Genomic DNA, 26,664 nt, shown 5'->3' on the forward strand with positions numbered 1-26,664 from the left:
ATAGGTGTCAGTAAAAATTTAAAAAAATAGACACACATATTAATATATGTGCAGAAATATAAGTATATGTAGAAAAAAATAGGCATGCGCCTTGTTGAAATATAAGTCTCCATAAAAATTATAAAAAATAATAATATGCATTTGTATTAATACAGAAAAGAAATATAGTTCCCATAGAAATTATAAAAAAAATTATATAGGTAAAAATAACTATAATAACAAATAAAAAGTAAAATGTAGATTTAATTTAAAAAAACACAAAAAACATGTTATTGGCCATGTGTCTACTCTAGTATTCTGCTTAGAGCATCCACAATGAAGCTTCCCAAATTTGAATACTTATCTAGATCCCACGTGTATACTACTCCGTCCCAAAATATAAGCAAAAAGAAGTCAATAAAAGTGAATGTATCTGGACTAAATTTTAAACCAAATACATCAACTTTCATTGACCAATTTTTGCTTATATTTTGGTACGGAGGGAGTACATCACTTATTTATTATTTTTTAATGGCAAATGCTAAATAGTGCCCCAGGGGCACTTGTTAAGGATTCAAATTTAGAAAGTTTTACTTGGAAATTGTGTAGTCAATACAAAAAAAGTCTATATTTTGATGTTTTCCATGCACAACTTTTATTTTATTTATTCTTTTGGTTCCTTAACTAGTGCCCCGGGGCACTGGTTAGCAAGACCATTTTTTAATAATAGTACTTAATAAGTATTCAATCCATCAAACTCAGCACTTCTTGAAAAGTTCTAAATCGGTCCCACTAATAACTCTATATCTCACCAATAATACTATATCTTTATAAGTAGGTCCCACAAAAATATATTATAATGAGGAGAGAGAGAATACCTATTTGAGAAACAGTACCTATTAGGTACTCAATGAATTTTGCTCCAATGATAGTATCTAATACCTAATAAGTACTACCATTGGAGATGGTATTATAACATTATTGGTTGGCTTTCCGCTTTTCTAAAGATATAAATGGCAAACATTCAATAGCTAAAAAACAAGACAAAGACAACTGGAAAAGGAATCAACCAATCATCTACATATAAAGTATTACTAGTCACCCTCACCTAACCTTAGAACTTATAGAAACATTTATAACTTGCACTTTCCTAATAGGGAGTTTGGATTTTCAAGTTCAGATCAATGGCCAACCTTTCTGATGTCATAGAATTGGGTAAGAGTAGTGAAGAGAGGAAAGAAGCACAAGAATTAGAAGATGAAGAAAGTTTCTCATATGCAATACACCTCGTCAACTCAATTGTGCTACCAATGGCACTTCAATCTGCGGTTGAGCTTGGCGTTTTCGATGTGTTGCAAAAAGCCGGTAAAGGTGCTCAATTGTCGGCCGAGGAGATTGCGGCCCGTCTTTCATGTAACAATCCGGATGCTCCCAAAATGTTGGATCGCATCCTTGCTCTTCTTGCTTCACATGATGTGTTGAAGTGTTTGGTCTTTCAAGATCAAGAAAAGCTTGGATCCTTTCATAGACTTTATAGTATGGCTCCTGTTGCTAAATTCTTTGCTCCTAATTCTGATGGTGTTTCATTAGGACCATTGATGTCTTTGATTCAAGATAAGGTTTTCTTAGCAAGCTGGTAAGTTCATCTTCCTTGTCCTATTTATTTTTTTTGAAAATCCTTGTTTTTTTTTTATTTATCTTTGAATATATGTTGGTTTGAATAAAATTGGACTTAGAATCTTTTAAGTAAAATCTCAATTGATCATATATGAATAAGAGATCTCTATGGAGACCAAAATTCCAATGGATATTACAGTCATCAAGTCTTATTTTTTTGGTACATAGACAAAATGACAAAGTCATTATAAATTTACACACACAAGTGAGGGAGCCGGAGTTCGAATCCCGGTTAATGCGTCCGGCCTAACAATTTCGGTAATTTTTTGTCAGTTGAATTAGGATTTGTGGACCAGTCATTGATTCTATTGAGAGATTATTACATGATTACTAAAATAAAATTATAAGAGTAGTGTAACAAAAAAATAAATTATAAGAGTAGTTAGTTAATATATACATAAGTATTTCAATGATCCGAAGAATTTTATTTTTTGTTTATGATAATGATTGAATTGAAGTGTATAAATTTTTCTTTGCGTGTTTAATTGGGATCATAATTGGAATTTTTAAAGAATGAACAAAAATATTAATTTTTTGCTTATGATAATGACGGAAGTGTATAAATTTTTCTTTGTGTATTTAATTAGGACAATTGGAATTTTTAAAGAGTGAACAAAAATTCAATGGTTTTTTTACAAGTTATAAAAAGTATTGTGATATTAAAAAGAATAACTCTTATGTATTGTTTTCTAAAGAGGATTTTATTGGATTTTTGTGGTTTTAGTTTTTTTTTTTTTTTGTAAAAAATATTACCATATTATTACTTGATATTGCTTTAGATTGTTTGTCCTTGTTTCTTTTAGGATTAAATATATTTTTAGTCGCTATGTTTTTGGTCACTATAGCGACCAAAATCATATTTAACCCATACTTTTATATATATCTTTACACCTTTATTTAGAGGAGTAAAAAAACACAATTTAAGGAGGCTCCATGTTTTGACCCCTACTAAATCCAATAAGTATAAGTTCCCTATTGAAACATGATTGAAAATTGCTCTCTAGCTTCCCGGTTTTGCTCCCAGACAGGGGCGTCTCTGAATTTTAGGAGGCTTTGTGCAAAATATAAAAATGATCCCTTAATATAAAAAAATTAATTTTTTTTAAAAAAAAAACTGTCGATTTAAATTGCGTATAATATAAAAAAAATCATTTTTATTCTTGTAAACATATAGATTATCAATATTAAACCAATTGCATTAAATCAAATGGGATAAGAAATACAAAATAATTATCTTTGTATATAACGTCAAAAACGAATCTCTTAATCTAAGGTTAAATTTTATGCAAAGTTTAAAATGGACTAAAACTATATTTACGAGTATAGATAACTAATCTATTGATACTCATATGATATTATATGAACATTAACAATATATAACTATTAGTTTAGGGCCTAAAAATTAATTTATTAATATACATCTGATATTTTATAGGTATAAATAATATATAAGTAATATTATAGGACCTCAAAATTTTGAGCTGAGGCCGTCAAAATTTTGAGACCCGATGCCGTCGCAAACCTCGCACATATGTGCAAGCCGCCACTGCTCCCAGGCGTTTAGTTTGTATCATAGAATCTGAAATGAATATAGGTTCGGAGTTCATGTTGAAGATTGCTTTTTTTGGTCCATATAGTTTCCTCTAAGCCCCCCAATATGACCATTTTGGCCTTTAAATGCGTTCGGATTCTAGAATCCGGACTTGTTTGTTATGGACCATACAATCCGAAACCAGTTTAAACAAGCAATTGGTTAGCTATGGCTGGCTTGTACGTGATGTTTTGCCCAGAAAAACATGGGTTTGGACCATGGTTGTCAGAATTGGGATCCCACTAAAGATCGTTGGGGTACAGAAAGATCGTAAATCGTAGGATCGTAACAAGGATCGTAAGATCCCACAAATTTTCATAAACATAAAAAGTTTATTAATATTAAACATAATCAAAATATAAAAACTTCATTAATCTTTAACGTAACTAAAATAGCTTAACTCTACTTCCAAAAAAAATAAAAAAATAGCTTAGACTTTTAAATGATGATCATGAATAACTATGAATAATTAACGAAAATAGCATAGAATTGAATGATAATTATGAATAATTAATTGGATTAGGTAGCACGTGAGTGAATTAGGAGAGAGGAATGCATTAAACCCACCGATTCCCCATGTGAAAATAACGCGTATTCCTATTTCGCTGCAAAACGAGAAGTTTTCGAGTTGAAGCGGGTCATTTTTGGGTTGGCGGGTGGTTTTAGACCCGAGTCAAAAACGAGTCAACCGGGTCGGTGTGAAACGGGTCGCGTCTTTGACAGAACTGATCGAAATGACACGAGGAAGATCGCTGCGCCCACGATTTTACGCTCTTCCTCGGCGATCCCACCGCTCCGGCGTTTCTTCCGATCTCTGGACCGTTCCGGCACGGTGGACTGTGTTTGTCGCGTAAAATTGTATGATCTCACGATCTATAGCGCGCGTTTAACAACTATGGTTTGGACTGTACAATATGAAATGCCTTGTTTTTAATGCGTTCAGATTCTAGAATTCGAAACCTGTTTGTTATGGTGTTTACGCAGGAATTTGGTAAACAGCCGCTAGTTTAAGTATTTAAACTCGAGAGATCAACTAGTAAATCACAGGACAATTTTGTGTTTTGTTTACTTAGAAAAAATGTTTGAATGTTCGTCAAAAAGTTCAACAAACACTTAAGAATTAAATCTTGTGCAAATATTAAAAGAAAAAACTAGTTCGAATCGCCTCGAAACAGCAGTTTCATGAACAGATATCAAATAAAGCTAAGTAACATTGCTGGAAAGTAAATTGCATTGAATGAAAAACAATTACAAATTAAATGGTTCACAAAACATACATCTTCTCTTCAAGATTCCGTTCGTTCGATCGCTGAGTACTTAGAATTTTCAAAGAGAGTTTTGTATAAAATTTTGTGACCTCGATTCCTAGTAAAAAACTACTATAAATACTATGGCAAAATGATAACTGCTCCTCGATCATCTGGACGCTCTTCGCTTTGCAACGTACACCCACGTTCTCCACGTTCGATTCTCCTTTCTTCAGTGCGCGCCAATTCTCTATTGGGTCGTTGTTGTTTCTTTGGGCCTGGATGAACTGGCCCTTCGATCTGCTTCACCTTTTCGATGCGCCTTTTGGCGAACTATCACTCAAGAACCAAGTTTCGACACCCTCGAAAATCCTTTTCGCTTCGACACACTTGACGCTTCGAAACAATATTTGAAAGTTTATTTTGACAACATAACCTTCAAATGAATATTGGACCCACCAGATATCTTCTCTTTGTCATTTCCTTTCTCCTATCTCTTAGGCTGACATAAAAAATTTTAAGATTGGCTCCAATATTTACTCTCTTTTCCACCTTCAAAGGGAACTGAACACTTGTCAACGTAGGAAGTTGACAAAGTAGTTGTTTTTCCTTTTTGGATTATTTTAATATCAAAATAGCGCGCCTCTATATATAGGCACTTTCTTTCTTCGTTATTCTCTTTCCAAACCTTTCAATTGTTCATCTTCTTTCTCAACTTCGGCGATTTTTGCTAAGTTTTTGCGCTTTCAAAACATCTTCGACTTTGAATCACTACTTCACTTCAATCCATCATTCCCTCTTTTCACTCGATTTCCGTTGAAGCTGTTATGTAATCTCGCGATTCCCAATTTCAACCCTAATCACCAACTCTGTAGATTCTTGAACTTCATCAATGGCGTCAAGTTCAAACACTAGGAAGATGCTTCCTTACGCTGGGAAGTGGAACACCACCACGCTCTCTACTTATGAAGAGGGTACGGTTCCAGAACCATCACTTAGACTTGATTTGCAGAAGATTTGGGAGAGTCAGGTAATCTTCTCATATTCTATTAATAACCTGGTGCATGCTTTTGGTGGGCCTAAACCAGATGATAAAAACAAAAACCCCAACACCATGTCTATTTTCCTGTTAACAAACTTTGTGCCCCTAGGGTTTTTATTAGCGAACCTTATAACTTCAGTTACATCAAGGCACATAACAGGGTATTTCGATCAGCCCCCTCTTTAAATGACCAATATATTATTTGGTTAGATAGGGTACAACGCAACAAAACTGATATTTGGCAAGCTTGTGGTATTTATGACCTCATTCAACTCTTTAGGACAGGCCTCAAATACCAGCAAGAGATGATTATTGCTGCTTTACACTTCTTTGAGTCTTCTACCAACACTTTCCATTTTGAATGTGGTATGATGACTCCCACCTTGTTTGATGTTGCTGCTATCACTGGCTTACTACCAATTGGGGATACTTATGACCCTTTTAAGGCCTCTGACAACATCAAATTTGACTTCCATAACAAATCATACTCCAAATACATCCTAGAAAACCAAAAGGGTGATGATGAAGTGAGTGCTGAAGAGCATGTTGCCTTCTTAACCCTTTGGTTATCCCAACATGTGTTCTGCACCCAATCTCTCCAAGTGGTCAAGAAATATATCCCTATGGCCATTCAACTTCATGAGTGCCAACAGTTTAGCTTTGCTCGACTCCTCCTTGGATGTCTTTACGAATCCATGAGAGATGCTTGTGAGCACATCAAGAAAAAAGGTGATGGATCTACCTTCTTGGGTGCTGGCCCCTTCTGGTTACTGCAACTGTGGTTGAATGCCACATTTCCTTCAGAATTAGACCTCTTCTTGCCAGAGCAATTTTATGCTGAATCAAGTGCACGCCAAGTCGAAGGCACAAGGCTAGCAAGATTGGTCCCTATGATAAGAGGCCTTTCCTATGATGCAGTTTTCCAACAATACTTCAATACCTTTTTGAACTTAAAGGAGTTTAAGCTTAGCTTCTCCCCTTTTCTAGATAGATCACTTGGTCCTCATTGGTTCGTTCATCAATTTCCTCCTCTGCCAGATTCTGAAGAATTGGTTACCAACATCTGGAGCGCCTACTTAACTCCTACAGTCCTCTCCTGTCGAGTTGGACCAGCTGCTGGGAGTTTGGGCTAGTTGGTTATTTCCCAAATTTGGTATCTCGCCAGTTTGGCTTAACCCAAATACTCCCAAAGAGCATATACTTAGAGGAGAGGGAAATTTGCTTAGGCAAATATGGCATGACAGAGCCACAATATCGCTTGTTCTTGGAGCATTTCGACAAGCCTACTTATGAGCTCACCCCCTTCGAATTTGTACCCTCTCATGCTTGCACTAGGGAGTTCTCTAAATGGTGGGCTCTCCATTATGAAGGGCGACTAGTCGACAAGACTGTCCTGCTCACTGCTATTTCTAATGGATTCGACTCATCCATTTTGAACAAGATTAAATCCAAGCTGAACACCAGAGGTAACCTTTGCTTCGAGCCATATTTGTTTAAACCCTAGTTTGTACACATTCTTACTTCACGTACCCTTCTTTATGTAGGAAGTAAATCAAAAGTTGGTTCCAACAATTCTAATAAACCTCCTCTTCCACCAACAAAGGTTGAACTAGGGGTAAGTGTTTTACCTTTGAATACAGTCCAAATTCATTCATGTAATTTTGACTGACCTTTCCTATGCCATTTCTCAGGTTACCACGCGTAAGAGGTCATCGACAGCTGAAATTATCTCTTTTTCGAAGAAGCAGAAACCTATCCCAGTTACCCTTTCGAGCACTTCAAATGAGGTAACCCCTTTGGCCGCGAGCTTACTTTTTAACTGTTCTTTTACTTGAACTAAAACTTACTGAGATGTGGCTTGCAAGACACCATTTTCCAACCATCAGTGAACAACCAACAGCCACCAACATGCAAGACCCTCCTCCCTCTGATCAACTATCTAAGGATAAGAAGAAAAAGAAGAAGAAAGACAAAAAGGCCAAACATCAAGCCTCCCATGAAGATAGCCCCAAAGAGAGTGAAGCAAAGGAAGAAGCTTTAAAACCTTCTGAAGATCCTCCAAAAGACCAATAAGAAAAGGAAAAGAAGAAAAAGAAGCACAAGAATCCTTCCTCGTCAACTACTGCTGCTGCGACACACACTGTCGAGGCAGAAATGCCTAAGGCGCCTGAAACTGGCTTCGATAGCCAAGTGCAAGTAAGTAGTCTTTTCTGTATCTCAACATTTTCCCTTGTCTTTAACTTCCTGCTTAACTTTGGATTTTTTGTTCTCTTTCGCCACAAAATTCTCCAAAACCAGCGCTTCAAGAGGATCCTTCTCCCACCAAAGTGGTCAAGGACGTGGTTGAGGAACTAAATGCAGCGCAGCAGGATGCCTCGTTGGAAAAGACTCCTTTTCCCAAGCCTGTCGAAACTCTTAGCTCCAGCAAACCACCATCACCCAAGCCTACTGGTTCGCTCCATTTTGACGCAGAGGACACTATGCCTGAGCCCAATAACGAAGATGCCATTCTTAATCAAGGGCCACCACATGAAAGCCCTCCACTGGCTCAAACACAAATGCAAGATCCAAATGGACCAGTAATGGATGCTGCTAATGCTGAAGCCAACCAGAACATGGGGGTTGCTAATGAGCAAGACCAACCTCTCGAAGGTGAACATTCCACTACTAATCAGCCACAACCAAGTGGAATAAGCCATGAGTCTGGTTCTATAGACACCAACAACAGCTTCGACTCTGATGATGATGATGCCCAAACTGGAGACTCCTATGATGACGAAGGTACCTCAGTCTCGAAACCTCCTCCTTCTATTATCTTGCCAGCGAAGCTAGCTAGAGAGTTAAAGGATTTAGCTCCAGAAGATGCATTTAGCAAGCTCCTCTCAAATCATGGTGCCTCCAACTCTACTGCTGAGGACAAGGAAAGCTTACTTGAGCATGAGCAATTTGATCATGAGATGAGGTTTAAAAGAGAGATTATCGATGGAGACATGTTAGGATTGCTTGAGCGCAATTCTTCCATCTACTTCAATATCAAAGCTTTGTTCAATAAGCTTCAAAATCCCAGGACCAGCGAAGCAACTTTCCTCCTAGTTACTCAAGCAGAGACCTATTTGGAGCAATATGTCAATCAATCTCAACTCTTGACCAGAACTGATGAGCTTCTAAATTCTCAACTTTCTGTACAACAGCACCATTTCACCCAAGCAGCCCATTGCAATACAGAAGTCACAAGGGTCAAAGCTACTTCCTCTGATGCTCTTAACCAAATCATGGTTTGTGAGGACAACATCAACAATTGGCAGTCTGAGATCAAGGAGTTGGAAGAAAAGATTCGACAAGAGGAAGCCAAAAAGGAGCACTTTACCGCATTGGCTGTCGAAGTCCACAGGGCGAAGATTGATGAGCTGGCCCATGAAGGTATTCAACATTATAGTGACGGCTTAGCCGTTCAGAGACAAGTAGAGCGTCTTGCGAATGACAAAGAAGTGTTGCAGCGTAAGTTGGTTTCCATTCGAAACCAATATTACCAATTCAAAGCAGCTAACCAGAAACCACCTTCTTCATCTCAGCAGCACTCTTTGGAATTTTGTAATTTAAAACAATATTTGTTCTTTTATTGTTTCTTTTGTTTCATTTGAACGAACTGCATTTTAGTATTTGACTTTTTCATTCGAACAATTTAGGTGTACATATTTAACGTATACCCTCTTTTTGGTTTTAATGCTGCACATTCTTTTTTGCCCAAGTTATTTTATTCTTGGGACCCACAAATGTTTTCTTTTCCTAACTTTGGCCAACATTCAAAGTTCGTTTAATAACTTCTCCAAAAGGATAAAACAAACAGGTTTCCAATGCAGTCAAATCTAACTGACTATACCCCACTTAAGCATTTATTGAGGCAACGCTTTCCAACACAAAATTCGTTATGGTTAGTTGTAATACCATTCATGCATTTAAAGCGCATTGTTTAAACCCTTGCGAGTCCATCTATAAATACCTCATCTAGAGTCTTTCTACTCCATTCTCACAGCAAAACAAACCAAGAAACAATCTTTGAACATGAATAGGGAGAAAGATCAATCTCTCACCACCAAAGACTCCAAAGTTCAACGTCCCCTTGGGAGGGGAAGGATAAAGAAACCAGCCTTCAAGCCTGCATGCACCAGAATTCTTCGCCCCAGGAAGGCAAAGGATGAAGAGGTAGAAACCATCGTCCTCTTCTCTGATTCCTCTGGTTCAGATGATACTGACTCAAATTATGCTGAGTTCCTCAGCACCCTGGAGCCTGACGAACCTTACCCAGGATCCCCTTCTTCTGAGAAGGAAGAATCTCAGGCATCTGCGAACCCCAATTCTGAATCGAAAGAGGGAGAAGCTGAGGACCAGGATAAACCCTATGTGGTGGTCCTGTAACATTCAACCATTCTTGTATTTTCTTGAATCATTCTTGAACAATTTGGTTGTAATGTTTTATTTTTAATAAATAAAATTTTATTTTCTTGGAAGTTTTATTTACCATTTTGCATCTTTCAATTATGAACTACTCGTTCTTTATGCGTACTTCTTGTAACGTTGGCTTATATTTCTTTAAATATTTGCCATTCATATTCACTGAACGTTGTTCAGGAGTTAATTCTTCAATTTCGTAAGCTCCATTGGATAATACTTGGGAAATCTTGAATGGCCCTTCCCAATTAGGTGACCATTTCCCAAAGACTCTATCTCTTCTATCCATGGGAAGAATAACTTTCCACACCAAATCTCCTAAGTTAAAGGTTTTATGTTTAACCTTTTTATTGTAAGCTTTGGCAATTCTTTCTTTTTGTCGAACTAATACATCCAACGCTTGCAATCTTTCCTCATCTACATCAACCAACTCATCTAACATTAAGTTCCAATAATGGTCAGTAGGTAGTTCCAACTGCCTTTGCACTCGAATTGACTGCATCATAACTTCCACAGGCAACACAGCATCATGGCCATAAGTCAGTCGAAAAGGAGTTGAACTTGTTGATTCTTTAGGAGAATTTCTACATGCCCATAAAACTTGATCCAAAGTTCTATGCCAATTCTTTGGCTTTTGAGCAATATGTTTTTTAATTAAACCAATTATGACCTTGTTAGCTGCTTCGACTTGACCATTTGCTTGAGCATAGTAAGGTGTCGAAGTTATCAGCCTAAAACCTGCTTATTCACCAAAGTCCTGCATTTTTCGCCCAACAAACACTGTCCCTTGGTCTGTAGTAATAGTTTCAGGGAGCCCAAACCTATAAATAATGTGGTTTTGGATGAAATTAATCACAGCCTCCTGATCCACATTTGTTAAAGCCACAACCTCAATCCACTTTGTGAAATAATCAATTCCAACCAGTATATTGCGCTGATTTTTTGATGAGGCTGACCTGATTTCACCAATTAAGTCTAAGGCCCAACCCCTGAACGGCCAATGTTTGACAATCGAATGTAATTCACTTGCGGGAACATGTTGTATCCCTGCATGTTTTTGACATTCTTGACACCCTTTTGCATAATCTATGCAATCTTTGAGCATGGAAGGCCAATATAACTCTTGTCGAAACAAAAGCCATTTCATCTTACGGCCTGCTTGATGGGCGCCACATGCCCCACTATGAACATTGAAAATTGCTACATATGCCTCATTTTCATTAAGACATTTCAACAAAACCCCTTCAGGTGTTTTCTTAAATAATTCATTCCCAATAATTGTGTAACCCAAGGCTCTATATTTAACCTTTCTTTCAGTTACTCCTACTGGATTCTCCAAGTAGTTGACAATGGGTTTCCTCCAATCATCATCAGCTAAGTCATCAATGACAAAGATTTCTGCCATCACCTTATCAAAGTGCAAATCAACTCCTTCAAAGTTTTCTTCGACACTTTGCTCACTTGCCCCCAACTGTTCAGATGCTGTCGACACATTTGGCATTGGCTCATATGAAATTAGTTTCTCTTTAATCTCAACTAATTCCTCTAGATTTTCTTTTGTCATCTTATAACCAGAAGCAATTTGAGCCAGATCATTTGCTTCTTGATTCTCAATTCGAGGGATATGCTGAATATCATATGAATCGAAATGTTTTAGCAAAGAAAATGCGATAACAAAGTACTTCATCAAATGCTCTTGAATGCATTTATACTCCTTTGTTAACTGCTTTATTACTAATTCGGAATCACCTCTTATTTTAACATGTTTTGCCCCCAGGTCTAAAAGAATCTCTAGGCCTGCAATTAAAGCCTCATATTCAGCCTCATTGTTGGAGCAAGAACCATTGATCTTATACTTAAACTTTTTTGGAATTCTCAATGGAGAAATGATCAAGATTCAAATTCTTGTACCATGTTTATGCCTTGAGCCATCGAAGTATAAAACCCAAGGCTCAAAATCCACAAAAGTCACTGGAACTTCGACTACTGAATGATCAGCAAGGAAATCATCAACTATTTGGCCTTTGACAGCCCTCAAAGGTTGATAAGTTAGTGAGTACTCTGTTAAAGCCAAAACCCACTTTCCAATTCTACTATGCAAAATTGGTTTCAACAACATATGCTTAATAATGTCAAAGTGAGAGTAGACATAAACATCAACTGGCTTAATATATTGCTTAAGTTTGGTACAAGAAAAATACAAACATAGACAAAGCTTTTCAATTGAGCTATATCTAGTTTCAGCATCATTTAAAATTTTACTTAGATAATAAATAGCTTTTTCTACACCATTTTCATCCTCTTGGGTGAGCATGCTTCCAATAGTTGAATCTGATGCTGAGATATACAACTTCATTGCTTTATCTCGAATAGGAGGCATTAATGTAGGAGGCTTCGACAAATATGTCTTAATCTCATCAAATACCTTTTGTTGTTCCATCCCCCATTTGAATACATCATCTTTCTTGAGCTTTAGCAGTGGAGAGAATGGTTGAGCCTTACCACTTAGGTTCGAAATAAACCTTCTCAGAAAATTGATTTTACCCAGCAAAAATTGAAGTTGTTTCTTTGTTCCTGGACGCTTTGTCTCCATGATAGCCTTTGTCTTGTTTTGATTGATTTCTATGCCCTTTTTATGCACAACAAAGCCAAGGAATTCTCCTACACGTACACAAAAAGCATATTTCAGTGGATTCATTTTTAATCCACATTTCCTCATCCTCTCGAATGATTTTTTAAGATGATCTATATGTTCATCATGAGATGAGGATTTCACAACAATGTCATCAATGTAAACTTGCATAAAAATTTTAATGAAATCATGAAAAATTGAATTCATGGCTCTTTGATACGTTGTCCCAGCATTTTTCAAACCAAAGGGCATTACTACCCATTCATAAGTGCCTAAGGCACCAGGGCAACGAAATGCAATTTTTGACACATCATCTTCATCAATAAAAATTTGGTTATAGCCCGAATAGCCATCTAACATACTTAAATATTCATGTCCTGCTGCTGAATCAACTAGCATTTCTGCTACAGGCATGAAATATTCATCTTTTGGTGTAGCATTATTCAAATCCCTAAAGTCTATACAAACTCTAAGTGATCCATTCTTCTTAATAACAGGAACAATGTTTGCTAACCATTCTACGTACCTGGCTGTTCGAACGAACTTGCACTTGAGCAACCTTTCAATTTCTGCCTTGATCTTCGTCATGATTTCTGGTGCAAACCTCCTTGGAAGCTGCTTCACAGGTTTCTTGTCTGGTCAAAGTGGCAACCTATGTTCTACCAAGTTTCTGCTTAGCCCAGGCATCTCACTATAATCCCATACAAAACAATCTTTGTAGTGTTTAAGCAATTCGACCATTCTATCTCTTAAGCTTGGATCAATATTGGCGCTAATATAAGTCGGCCTTTTAATAGAGCCATCTCCAATATCAATCTCTTGCAAAGGATCTTGAGCTTGCATTCTTTGACTCAAACTGTGTGGATCTTTCTCAAAACCCAAAGGTTCATCATCATAAATGCAATCTAACCTCTGCTTCTCGCCATTATTCGAATCATTAGCCTCTAAAGCCAATTCATTTCCTGAATCAACATTGGCTTCGACAGCCATATTTTCTTGTAAATTAATGGCTTCTAAAGCCATTTTAATTCTATTTTCGGCTGCATAAGCCGTAATTCGCTCCCATGCTGGTGACTTAATCATCATATTCATTGAAATTAACCCATCCAGAAGCTGGAGGGAAAGCATCTTCAGATAAGGACTTCTCAATGTCTTCCCTCTCCCAACAAAAGCCACGGATTGGATGCAATTTGACTGAGTGGTATACATTTCTCGACACCACTTCATTTGGATCGAAGGCAGCATCTTGCTCACCACAAGGAGCAATTGAAGCCAAGTCCTTATCAAAATTATGGAGAGTCACAGTGCTCGTTTCTGAAACGTATGCACTTTGGTCTGCCTCTACATTTTCGACCAAACCATCTTCTCTCCAAATGATTAACCTTTGATGCATGGTTGAGGGAACAACCCCAATGCCATGAATTCACTCCCTTCCTAATAAAAAATTGTAATTAGGCCTAGCAGCAATGACCATAAAGAGGGTTTTTCGAACTGTGCTTCCAACACAAACCTCTAACTGCACTGCTCCTAGAGAGTGACCAGTCTTACCCTCATAATTTGCTAACACCACATTTTGGGAATGAAAGTCTGTATCATAAAGACCTAATTTCTTCAGCATGAAGTGAGGCATAATATTAACTACAGCCCCACCATCAACCAAGACTTTGTTTACCCCCACATCATTCACCTTTGCTCTAATAAACAAAGCTTTTAAGTGGTTTTGCATTCCCAAGTCTGGCTTTTCGAAAACAGCTTTTTGTTCCTCGACACAGCCATTTTGCATAACATAATAACACATTGGCTTGTGATCAGCCAAATCGAGAGCATCAAAGTCTTCTTCTACCTCATTGACATCTGTAGGAATGTCATATTCTAAAGGCAAGATGGACACAACGTTAACCATTACGTCAAAATCTGATCCTTCATCTAAGAGGTCGTCATCATCCATGTCATCTTCGCCTTCTACCAACCCTTTGGTATTTTCGGCTTTTGGCTCTTCCACCGTTATGGAAAGCCTTTCTTTCATTGGCCTCTTGGCCAATTCAACCTGCTGGACCACAATGGGATTGCCCCCAGCCTCAACATCCTTACTTGCCAATTTCTTTTTCCTCTGAAACCTTCGCCACTGAGTGCGAGTCATAGGGTTTTCCCCCTTATAATTGTTTCTATAAGAGTACTTATTGGCTTTTGTGGCAGCATTCACATTTTCTTTCCCAGCTACCACTTTTGAACCCTTAGGCTCAGACACAATGTTAACATTAACATTGCTTGAACTTCCATTCTCCACCATTCTCTTATTGAAAGTCACATATTACCCACTTACCCACTAGTTAATGGGTGCTCTCCCAGATGGCTTGAAAGTGTTTTGGGGGCCTAGCCTCTGATGAATCGAAAGGCCTTTTGTAATATGCTTTCCCCAATTAGCTCCTTTGTATGGCCAAGCTTTTTGATTAGGCTTAGTCTTTGGCCATTTTCTCTTACTTTCAGTATATGGCACAATACTTTGAAGGCCTGCAGTAACCTCTTTATCACACACCGCGCTGCACCTGGGGCAAAGCATCACTTTAGAGTTCTTGAGTTTGCACCTATTCAGGAAATCCACCAACTCTTCCTCAGCATTGGGGTACACTTCACGCACCCTCTTCTCATACTCCTCTTCAGGGATAGCCTCAATTGGAGCAGCAGCATCAACAACCTCGACCATGTTGCAGTCATAAACTTCGACATAGGTGGCATCAGCAGTTGGTAAGGGATTTGTGTCCATCTTCATTAGAGGCTTCGCCTTATCAGCATATTTCAGCCTTCCTTCATTCAGCGCTTTCTGCACCAAGTCCCTGAAAACAACACATTGATAAGTCATATGTCCCAAATAATTATGAAACTTACAATAACCTCTTTTCATTCTTTGTTCTATTGGTGGTATTTTCATATCTTTTGGCACAACTATTTGGCCATCAGTCACCAATAAATCAAAAATCTCATCACACTTTGTAATATCAAAAGTATAGGTTTTGTGACAAACTTATCATTTTTGGGTTCGACTGGATTTTTTCCATTCGAGGGCCTCAACAACTTACATGTGTAAGGAGGCCCAGACTTTAATTCAGCCACATTGACATCACTGTCCTCAAATTCTGAGTATTTATCATCAACTTCATAATCAATTTCATTGCCATAAGAGTCAATGAAAGTAATTTCTTTCTTTTTCTGAAACTTAGAATTTCTAACTTTTTCAGCTTTTAACCTTTCGATATGTCTCACCCTGTCAGCTAATTGTGACATGTCTCGAAGGTATTGTGTATCTAGTTTCTTCCTAATCGAATAGTCTAGGCCACCAGCATCCATTTCGACTAGCTCATGTTCAGGCACTTGGGTAAAACACATGGCCTTCAGCAAACGAAACCTATTTAAGTAATCATCAACTGACTCTTGGTTTTTTCGTTTGACACCAGCTAATTCTTTGAGACTTATCTTGGTTTGGCCCATATAAAATTGCTCATGGAAAACTCTTTCCAATTGAGCCCAACTATGAATTGAATTAGGAGGCAACGTTGTGAACCAAGTAAAAGCGTTCTTTGTAAGCGAATTAGGAAAGTACTTCATTCGCAGATTTTCATTATTTGCCAAATTTCCAGATTCAGCTAACTACCTAGCAATGTGCTCTACAGTTGACTCACTAGTATCCCCGGCAAACTTAGTATACTTTGGGACTTTCCAACCCCTTGGTAACTCTGTTTGTAACACATACTCAGTTAATGCAGAGACAAAATTAGGCCTTCGACAACCTGTGTTCAGGCCATTTTGGGCCAGAATCGTCTCGACTAGATTAGTCAAGTTATTTTGGCCAAGTAAATTATTGTTCTGAACCTCTCGAACCACCTCATCAGCATCTTGGTTTCTCCTAACCATGACCACTGGAGGATTTTGATTAACCATTGGAGGATTTTGATTAACCATTTGAGGATTTTGATTAACCTCGTATGGGTAATGAGTCTCCTCCTATATAATTGGTGCAGGTGCTGGGTTTAGAACTGTTTCATTGGCCACATAAGTTGGCCTTTGTTGCACTGGAGTTGCAGACATTGCAGGTAATATTACTTGTGGAGTAAACTGATTTACTCTTGGTGGTGGAGGAGGTGTACCAAAAAAATCAGCAATTCGACTCATTTGAAATGCTAACATTTGGCAACTTTCATTGGTATTTTGAATTAATGGATTAAACACAGTACCAATTTGTTGCGTCAAAAGGTTAACCATTTCATGATTAGTCTCATCCATTTGTTGTCTTAATGGCAACACAGACGCAGTAGTTAAAGGTTGGGAAGTTACTTTGGGAGAAGTATACCTATCAGGCTCGAACACTGGCATTCCTTGAAAACCAGGTGTAGGGGGAGGCCCATACATAGGATTGAGCACTGAAGATACTTTTGCACGTCTATAACCGGCATTTACAGACGGGAATGCCATAGTTGTTATTGGCATAGTTGGAATGACATCGTGAACATTCGAGACTGTAGGACTAGAAACCACCGAAGCAGTTACTGAACTAGTCGTGCTCGAACTCTGTGTGGATGGATCGAATCCTCCACTTGAACTTGTTTCACTACTCATTGCGCTAGAACTTTGGTTCTTATTAGAATTATATATTTGAGTAGTTCTAACCATAACCTAACGAAAGTTACGAACATACAACAAGTTTTTCATTCCAAAACACAAACGCTATTAAACAAACACAAAACCAGTCCCACTGGGCGTGCCAATTTGTTTACGCAGGAATTTGGTAAACAACCACTAGTTTAAGTATTTAAACTCGAGAGATCAACTAGTAAATCTCAGGACAATTTTGTGTTTTGTTTACTTAGAAAAAATGTTTGAATGTTCGTCAAAAAGTTCAACAAACACTTAAGAATTAAATCTTGTGCAAATATTAAAAGAAAAAGCTAGTTCAAATCGCCTCGAAACAGCAGTTTCATGAACAGATATCAAATAAAGCTAAGTAACATTGCTGGAAAGTAAATTGCATTGAATGAAAAGCAATTACAAATTAAATGGTTCACAAAACATACATCTTCTCTTCAAGATTTCGTTCGTTCGATCGCTGAGTACTTAGAATTTTCAGAGAGAGTTTTGTATAAAATTTTGTGACCTCGATTCCTAGTAAAAAACTACTATAAATACTATGGCAAAATGATAACTGCTCCTCGATCATCTGGACGCTCTTCGCTTTGCCACGTACACCCACGTTCTCCACGTTCGATTCTCCTTTCTTCAGTGCGCGCCAATTCTCTATTGGGCCGTTGTTGTTTCTTTGGGCCTGGATCAACTGGCCTTTCGATCTGCTTCACCTTTTCGACGCGCCTTTTGGCGAACTATCACTCAAGAACCAAGCTTCGACACCCTCGAAACTCCTTTTCGCTTCGACACACTTGACGCTTCGAAACAATATTTTAAAGTTTATTTTGACAACATAACCTTCAAATGAATATTGGACCCACCAGTTGTATTTAATTTATAAATACCAAATTTATGCCCAACATATGGACCGTACAATCCGAAACCAGTTTAAACAAGCAATTGACTGGCTATGGCTGGCTTGTACGTGATGTTTTGCCCAGGAAAACATCGGTTTGGACTGTACAATCCGAAATGCCTTGCTTTTTTAATTTTTGCATCGTTTCGGATTGTGCCAACCGGAAATGCTGACATTCGGTTCGTAGGATCCGAATACAGTCTATATAGCCTATGTGAGACAGAAGTTGTACTTTCATAACCACTTTGACACTCAATCGGGAGCTATGGAACTAAGGCGATTTTTTTGGTGTAACAAAGGCTTGAAAGCAACGTTTATTCACTCAAAGAGGGTCGCAATACTCAATTGGAGTCTCCTTTGGATCACACAATCCGAAACCATTTCGGATCCGACTTGCCAAACTGGGCAAATTTTTTAAAATTTTGTAAATTTTTCATTTTGTAATTTTCTGCATAAAACATGATTTCGAACCATACAATCCAAGCCTTTTAATTTGCTTATCCATTTCGGTTCGCAGGATCCAAACCTGTAATTTGCTTGTCCATTTCGGACTGTACATTCCAAACCTGTAATTTGCTTGTCCTAAAGTATTTCGGATTCTAGAATCCATATCATCTTGGACCCAAATTCAAGGTTATTTTGGGATTTATAGGGGGTTTAGGAGGAACACGGGGGAATATAGTTTTACCACATTTCAAAACATTTTAGAAAACATGCAAAATGTGTTCATTCATGGGACTTCAAAGACGGTCAACACGTGCTATAAAGGAAAATACAAGAAAACCAAGAAACTGAGTGAATCAAAACCAGTAAAAAAGACTTGTAGGAAAGCTATTGATAAGAAAGTGCTTGATCTGTAAACAGGTAATTTAGGTATCAGACGAAGATAAACAAGATCACTGACTGCTTCGCATTAGTACATGTCAATATATGTTATAAACAATTCTAGATGAAAATTTGGCAAATGCATTCAACAAAAATTGCTTAGAAGCTTAGCTTTTACTAACATATAATAGAGTTTTCGGATTAGTTAGCAAATGAACCACATTTTGTTTGGCATCACTTTGGATCCGAAATAGCATTAAGTTTTGGAAGCTACAATTCAAAATGGTTGTTTGTCACTGTTTGCTTAGAAATTTTTTTTAAAAAATAGCTAAAATTTCGGAACCTAGGATCTGAAATTAGGCGTATTTAAAATTTACGTTCCGAAATAACCTAGGGGATAATTTCGTCAGTTTGAGGGGCCTACAAGCAATATAGGAGACAGAGCAATTTTCAACATTATTTTTGTGGACCCTAATTATGAGGCCTTTCCCCGAAAAAAGTTTGGGAATTTCTAGAACTTTTTTTTAAAAAAAAAAATAGATTTTTTTTTTTGTTGATAAAGTTAAGTGCTTGGGGCAAACCTTTAATTTAGGGGGTTTATTTGACTTTGAAGTAATTTGAACCCCTTCATATGAGCTGAGCCCAAATGACTTACCCCATAAAATTGACACCTCTACCTCTATCCTGGTTCCATTCTCCCTTCTCTCCTTTCTCAAACTCAAGTGAGAATGATATTATTCACTATGGCTACAAAATTATTTAGCCATATATTTTCCTTATCCGCCATTAAATATGATTTTTATTTCTGAAATGATGTTTTTAAAGTGCAATAAAATTGTAACAAAGCCCTTCAATATAAACTAGCATATAACTTATTATTAGTTAAAAAATTAATTGTATATTTATTCCAAACAAAATATCAAAAAATAATTGTACATGAACCTTTCAATTTGTCAAGGTACATATAAAATTTCAATCAATCTTTCAAACTTTTCTAATTGCTTATAAGTTTTAAAATAGTTGGTCCATCATTGCAACAAGAAACAATTAGCTAGATAAGCCATCCAATGAGACTTTTTCAATCTCAACAGTTAGTTTCTTCATTTATTAAATACTAAATTGTTTATTAATTCATTCTTAGGTCCGAGCTTAATAATGCAATTCGAGAAGGAGGTGTTCCATTCGACATGGTTCATGGCACACATGCCTTTGAATATCCAAGCTTGGACTCAAGGTTCAACCAAGTTTTCAATAAAGGGATGATCAATCATACCAATATAGTTATGAAGAAGGTTCTTGAGTCTTATGAAGGTTTCAAGGACATAAAAAGGCTTGTGGATGTTGGAGGTGGTCTTGGAGTCAACATTAAATTGATCACAACTAAATATCCTCAAATAGAGGGTATCAATTTTGACTTGCCTCATGTCATTCAACATGCTCCTTCATATCCTGGTATCACCTTTTAAATGTTCTTTATCATCCTCCAGGATTCTTATATATATATAGGGAGGGAGAGATCAAATTACACCGGTGTAATATTTGAGTAATGTTACACCGCTCAATAACGCTTTAACGAATACAAATTTTACAAAATTCACCGTTGGATTGAAAGCTTATATCGTATAGATCATCTATGTTGAATTGTATAAAAATCTAAAATCATTTGATATATATTTGAGATAGATCAAGATTAACGGTATTCAATAAAAACGCATAAACCATTAATCTTCATCGATCTCAATAACCTATCAAACGATTTTAGATTTTCGTAAAAGTCAACATGGATGATCTATACGATATAAGCTTTCAATCCAACGGTGAATTTTGTAAAATTTGTATTCGTTAAAGCGTTATTGAGCGGTGTAACATTACTCAAATATTACACCGGTGTAATTTGATCCCTCCCCTATATATATAATCTTTAATATTCACAAAGTTAAAGTGATATTTAAATTCACTTTTAAATATAAAATGTACCAGTTCTCATAAGCTATGACTTAACTTAGTGGATAAAGACATTACAATATACAAAGTTCGGAGTCTAAACTCAGATTTTCTCACATATAACATGGTCTCTAAATGATTGGATGTTGGATCCTATATCTAATGAAATTCTAGGATAAGAAAGTTTTCACCAAAAAAAATGTCTAATTGAAAAAACTACTTCATGTTGGCAGGAGTTGAACACGTTGGTGGAGATATGTTTGAAAGTGTGCCTAAAGGAGATGCTATCTTTATGAAGGTGAGTGAATATGAATATTTTATCTTGATATACAAAATGAATTATTTTAAAAATGCTGAATTAGATACGATAGAGTGAGACATGTCATTGAGAGTAGTCTTCATATCCAAATATGGCTAGACTTGTCAACAACATATTTGGCTAAATTGTAGGCTAGAATGTTTCTTATTTTTGAGAGCTTCTTTTCAAATGTTCATAATTCTAAAAACTGCTCTCATACAGATTTATCAATTCGGACGAAGAAAAACACCTCTTTTTTTTATTTACTTATACTGACGTGAGAGTAAATATTAGTTTTTCCTCATTCGGATTGACAAATTCAGACGAGAGTGGTTTGTAAGAAAATTGTTAGGCGATAAAAGTACCATTCTAAATTTCTAATTTGTTAATGTGGGTGGAGAAAGTTATAATTTTGTAATAACTGGACTATAAGATTCCTCCAATCAATAAATATTGAACCCAAATACCAAAAACATTTGAAGAATCTACTTGGTATTCCCTCAGCTTTTCCCACACTTTAAGAAGTACATCTAAGTTTTTAGGTAACCCGTAATGTCCTTTTTGTACCTAGAGAAGGACGACCTCGAGAGAGCAGACGACCAGTAGAGTAGGTGCTCCATATCGTTCCATCTGCGTAGGTCTAAGGTAATTAGCAGTGCTAGCAGAGAATTAGTAGGCCCTAGCTTCCTCTTGATCTCAGGTGCGAAGAGATATATCTTTTTAATGACTTCCATTTATCTATCGATCCCGGCCCGGAAAAGTTACCGACCAGGGCCCTATTTTTGAATGAAAGAAAAGGCTTTATGATCCCTAGCCCTGTAAGCGCACACCCTCTATACTCTGACTCTCCACAAATCATATAAATACATTTTGATAACAAACACATTCCCATTATTCAAGTGTAAAAAAGTTATTGAATACAGTTTTGATTTTGACTATATTTTATAGTGGATACTCCATGATTGGAGTGATGAACACTGCTTAAAGCTTTTGAAGAATTGTTATGATGCTATCCCAAATGATGGGAAGGTGATTGTTTTAGAGGCACTTATTCCTATTGTGCCTGAGAATAGTCATGTTGCAAAGTCTATTTCGCAATTGGATGTTTTGATGATGACTCAAAACCCAGGAGGAAAAGAGCGAAGTAAGCAAGAATTCATTGATTTGGCAACTAAAGTGGGATTTAGTGGCATCAGATTTGAATGTTTTGTCCGTAACTTTTGGGTCATGGAGTTCTTTAAGTAAAGACTATGTGCTATTACTGCTAAATGAAATTGGTGTTGTCTCTGCTATTGGTACTTTTGGGTCATGGAGTTCTTTTGTTTTGTTGACTTGATATTTCTTTGTTCTACTACTGGAATAATATTCCATGTGTTGTATATGGTGGAATAAAATTTGTAGAAGAGATATTTTTATAATGTCTAAAATTTAAATATAACCGTAAAAAATATTGATTGAAAATATTTGAAGATCCATTGTGAGAATATGACATCTTCATATGGATTAAAAATTTATTTAATTCATGATAATTTAATGGTAACTATAAATCCCCACAGTGTGAGAATATGTAACTTCAAGTAAGAGAAAGAAGCAAGACTGCTTGCTGCTTTGCTTTGCCTTTTTTATGTTGTCTAATCATAATTTAGGTACTGCTACATGTATAGTTGTTTTATTTTTGCGTAAACCGGGTATCCTCTGGGTGAAACTGCAGAGACTGATCCCTCGAGACTTGTGGGGTGCTACATGTATAGTTTTAGTTACGATAGTTGATCTGTAGTTTTAGTTCAGCACATAAATGACTGGTTATTCTTTTATGTAAAAAATTTATTGGATATTTTCACTACAATAGCAGCAACAGCAAGGGTTAGTTTTACTAAAATAATAACAACTGATTTTGGTATGTTTTAAGTGCTACAAGGTTGGCCCAACACTCCATTTATTCCAGACTAAACCTTCATATACATAAGGGTTAGTTATTGATTAGCTATAGAATTGCAATGGATTAACTATGAATTATTTAGTTTCTGATTAGTGGCATACTAATTGTAAATTAACTACGGATTCACAGCAGATTAGCTATTAATTAATATCACAACTACCATAAACCACATATTTGGTTATTCAAACCAACCTCATTCAACTAGGATTTATTGTGAATTATGATGAAAGCCACAGACAATGTATGCAAAATTTAAAATAAATGAAGTGATTCCACAAACCACTCAACAGAAGGTTAAAATTGAAAACAAACAAAAAGTAAAAGAACGCTAGTTAGAATATGTAAGACTAACCTTCAAATTAAATTATGGATGAGTTGAGTATTTTCTGTTTTGTTTAGAGATCCAAAAAGGTCAATACGGATCTTTCACGGCATTGTTCTGGACTCCATCTGGATATTGTGCGTTCTTCAATGGTATAGTTTGCCAAACATAACGGAGACTCATCATTCTGACCATTTTTATTAATGTACAAAACTAATAACGTTTTTGCAACACTACCTAGAAGTCGAGTTGAGCAATGAACATCAGACCATACACTTAATCTTCCATTTAGATCAGCATCATTGTCATGTGATAGAACAAGTACACCATACTCAGAATGCACGAGAGCCGGATGATGGCGATAGACAATGAAGTCTACACCATACTGAGCCCCTGACCTCACTACCCAGTTTTTTATTCGAAGGTGAGAATAAACCTTGTAAAAACACGGGAATGCTTCTTTCTTGGACTTGAAGTAACGCCACAACTCTTCATTACTTAAGGGACTATCATCAGCTCTACCATTAATCTCGAGACATTTCAGGAAATAACATAGGTAGAATGCTTCCTCCAAGGTTAATTGAAACCAGTACATGTCCTTTTCAACTATTCTCACTGGTCGACCGAAGCATGCTTTATCAAGAAGGTCAAGTTGTTCCCCTTGCACTGCTAAGTGTACACAGTTATCAGAGAGAAATCCACAAGTATTTGATTGAACAAAAGAAGACTGAAGTTGTGATATAATCTTTGACATGGGTTCTTTAAGTGCCTCAGCTTCTGCATCCTTTTTAGATTTTGCATCTTTGCCTTTCCATCTTGGTGCCATTTATTTGCACTTTGCCTTAGTCACAAGCTACTAAAATTAACAAAATTCACTATATTCACTATTATCCATGCAACCATCAAATAAATTAAGACCCAAGGAAACTCATACGAATAACTCCATCCGTTCGAAAATATAATCAAAGATTCCTTTTTCACACTCATGGAATAACCGATATATTTGGTCTATATTACATCAGTTATTTAATGAATCTGAAGAATGAATTTTTGTTTATATTTGGGATTGGATGGACTAATCTCATTGAAAGTTTTGAAATACAAAGATTGAGTAAAAACAAAAAATAGAAGTCAATCATAATTCATAAGCATGAACACAAAATTAAGAAAACTAATAACAATTTAACTAAAACTAAAATGTCCATCCATTATGAGTGATGATACCAAATTATGAAGAGTATCATGATTCATGAGTGATCAGTATTTAGAACTTTTATCAAACAGTTTGTGTGCAAAACTGAAAGGCATATAATAATATAAAATAGCCTAAGAACAGAAAAGAAGCACAAAATGGTAGTGACCCTCAGAGTTGAGTAAGAAAAAGAGAAGATTGTACGTACAGCGAAAGTGAGAGATGTTGTTGATCAGCTGAAAGTGTAGCCAATGATAGAGAAGGAAAACAATTGTGCTCTGTTAATATAAGCACCAATTGCTTCATTTTGGTTCCATTCCATGCATATTTATTTTAACTTGAAAAGTTTGAAACTCATATAAGGACCAAACAAAATGCATCATTTGGTCCATTTGTGATTTGTGCAATCTATATTATATTTTTTTTTTTTGTAACTTCTTCTTTTGTAGGCACTAGCTAGTAAAGCTTTTTAATGAAGGGTTAAATCAATTTTGGCTCCTTGAGGTTAACTATTATATTTAATATTTAGAGTTGAAATTTGAACTTCTCGTACACGTGAACCACCATATATATATATATATATATATATATATATATATAACTTTCCAAATCTTTTTAATTGTATACCTTAATCAACTTTTCAGTTTCCTACGTACGGCTATTAACCACTCTCTCTTTACCAAAAAAATAATTTTACTCCTTTAAACTCTCTCTTTTTGAAAAGGCTTATCATTATATAATTGGAATGTCTTTTATTTTAATTTAATATAGTTGATTTTCCTTTTCAAAAAACTAGTTTAAAAGATTAAAGATCAAATTTTGAAATTTTGACAAAAAATTGACTTTAAAATATGTGATTTGACTTAACGAGATGTACCTAAAGAGCCGAACCGAATTGTTCATAAATTTTATAAGAGCCGAACTCAAGCCGAAATGATTAGCATTTTCTTAATACTTTTTAAAGATATTTTATAAGCTATGAAGCACCGACACTTCTATGATTAGGCGTGTCCCATTGTCCGACACATGTCGGTGTCCGACACTCGTATGACACTCGTACGACACGTGTCGGATAACTCATACCGGTGTCGGAAAAAATTCAATTTTTCTTTACTTTGACACTCCTTTGATCGGTGTCTGACACTTGTAAGACACTCATACGACACATGTCGGACAAGTGTCTCAAAAAAATTATTTTTTCTTCGCTTATACTTTCTTTAGACACGATGAAGGATTGAAAACATTACATTTTGATTAATATACTTTTAGTTTTTTTTCGATAGTAGATGGATAAGTAAGGGTAAAATACTATTGTATCTTGTTTTAAAACTTTTTAATGAAATAACTTGCTAAAATTAGATTTACATGTATATATTTTAATTTTCAATTTATATATTTTATAAATATGTAGCGATCTCGGTGTCATATACTTTTTAAAAATTAAATACATATAGTTTTTTCTTTATATTTAAACCCCTCATATTTATGCTAGCTTTGGCCACAGGTAATAAATAGATGAAGAGAACATTCATCATTAATTGTAGAATCATTATTACGTGTGACTAGTATCCGGACCCGTGCCAAGCACGGGTAAAATGAGACAAAAATTTAACATTTTAATATTAAAATTTTCATAATTCTCAAATAAAAAGAATGAAAAGTTATAACTTAAAAAAAAAAAAAAAAAAAAAAAGAAAGAAGGATCCCGTATTTGTCAAAAGTTAAATAAAATATGATCCTGTATTAATATATAAATATAGTTCCTGTGTAAATCACAAAAAAAAAAAGGAGGCCTCTTATAAATTACAAAAAAATAAATCATTTCTCTTATACATAAAAATATAGACTGCTGGTCTCATAAGTCCTAGCTCAACTGACAAAATGCCGAAATTGTTACGCTGGACGTCGTGACCCAGGTTCGAATCCGGGATCTCACAATTATACGTGAGTTTAATTTCAGTGGATTATCACTTCATCTAAGACAAAAAAAAAAATAT

The 26,664-nt window shown here is 36.1% G+C and overlaps 2 protein-coding genes across 3 annotated transcripts; one reads left to right on the plus strand and one right to left on the minus strand.

The window, feature by feature from the left end:
* The first annotated feature begins 1,013 nt into the window (after positions 1–1,013).
* LOC123924511 (caffeic acid 3-O-methyltransferase-like) lies at positions 1,014–22,698 on the plus strand. Its single transcript, XM_045977436.1, has 4 exons — positions 1,014–1,615; positions 20,114–20,424; positions 21,150–21,214; positions 22,163–22,698. The coding sequence occupies exons 1-4, from the start codon at positions 1,164–1,166 to the stop codon at positions 22,457–22,459; spliced, it is 1,125 nt and encodes a 374-aa protein (XP_045833392.1). The 5' UTR covers positions 1,014–1,163; the 3' UTR covers positions 22,460–22,698.
* Positions 22,699–23,389: 691 nt separating this feature from the next.
* On the minus strand, positions 23,390–25,128 carry LOC123924512 (tRNA-splicing endonuclease subunit Sen2-1-like). 2 transcript variants are annotated; one of them, XM_045977437.1, is made up of 2 exons: positions 24,876–25,128; positions 23,390–24,328 (listed from the first exon to the last, which is right to left on the minus strand). In XM_045977437.1, exon 2 carries the CDS (start codon positions 24,299–24,301, stop codon positions 23,549–23,551), a length of 753 nt encoding a protein of 250 aa, XP_045833393.1. In that variant the 5' UTR covers positions 24,302–24,328; positions 24,876–25,128; the 3' UTR covers positions 23,390–23,548. The 2 variants fall into 2 exon arrangements, with proteins under 2 accessions (XP_045833393.1, XP_045833394.1); XM_045977438.1 differs by having other exon boundaries at positions 23,390–24,331.
* Positions 25,129–26,664: the final 1,536 nt, after the last annotated feature.

The sequence above is a fragment of the Trifolium pratense genome, linkage group LG4, assembly GCF_020283565.1.
Source record: "Trifolium pratense cultivar HEN17-A07 linkage group LG4, ARS_RC_1.1, whole genome shotgun sequence".
Classification (NCBI taxonomy): Eukaryota; Viridiplantae; Streptophyta; class Magnoliopsida; order Fabales; family Fabaceae; genus Trifolium; species Trifolium pratense.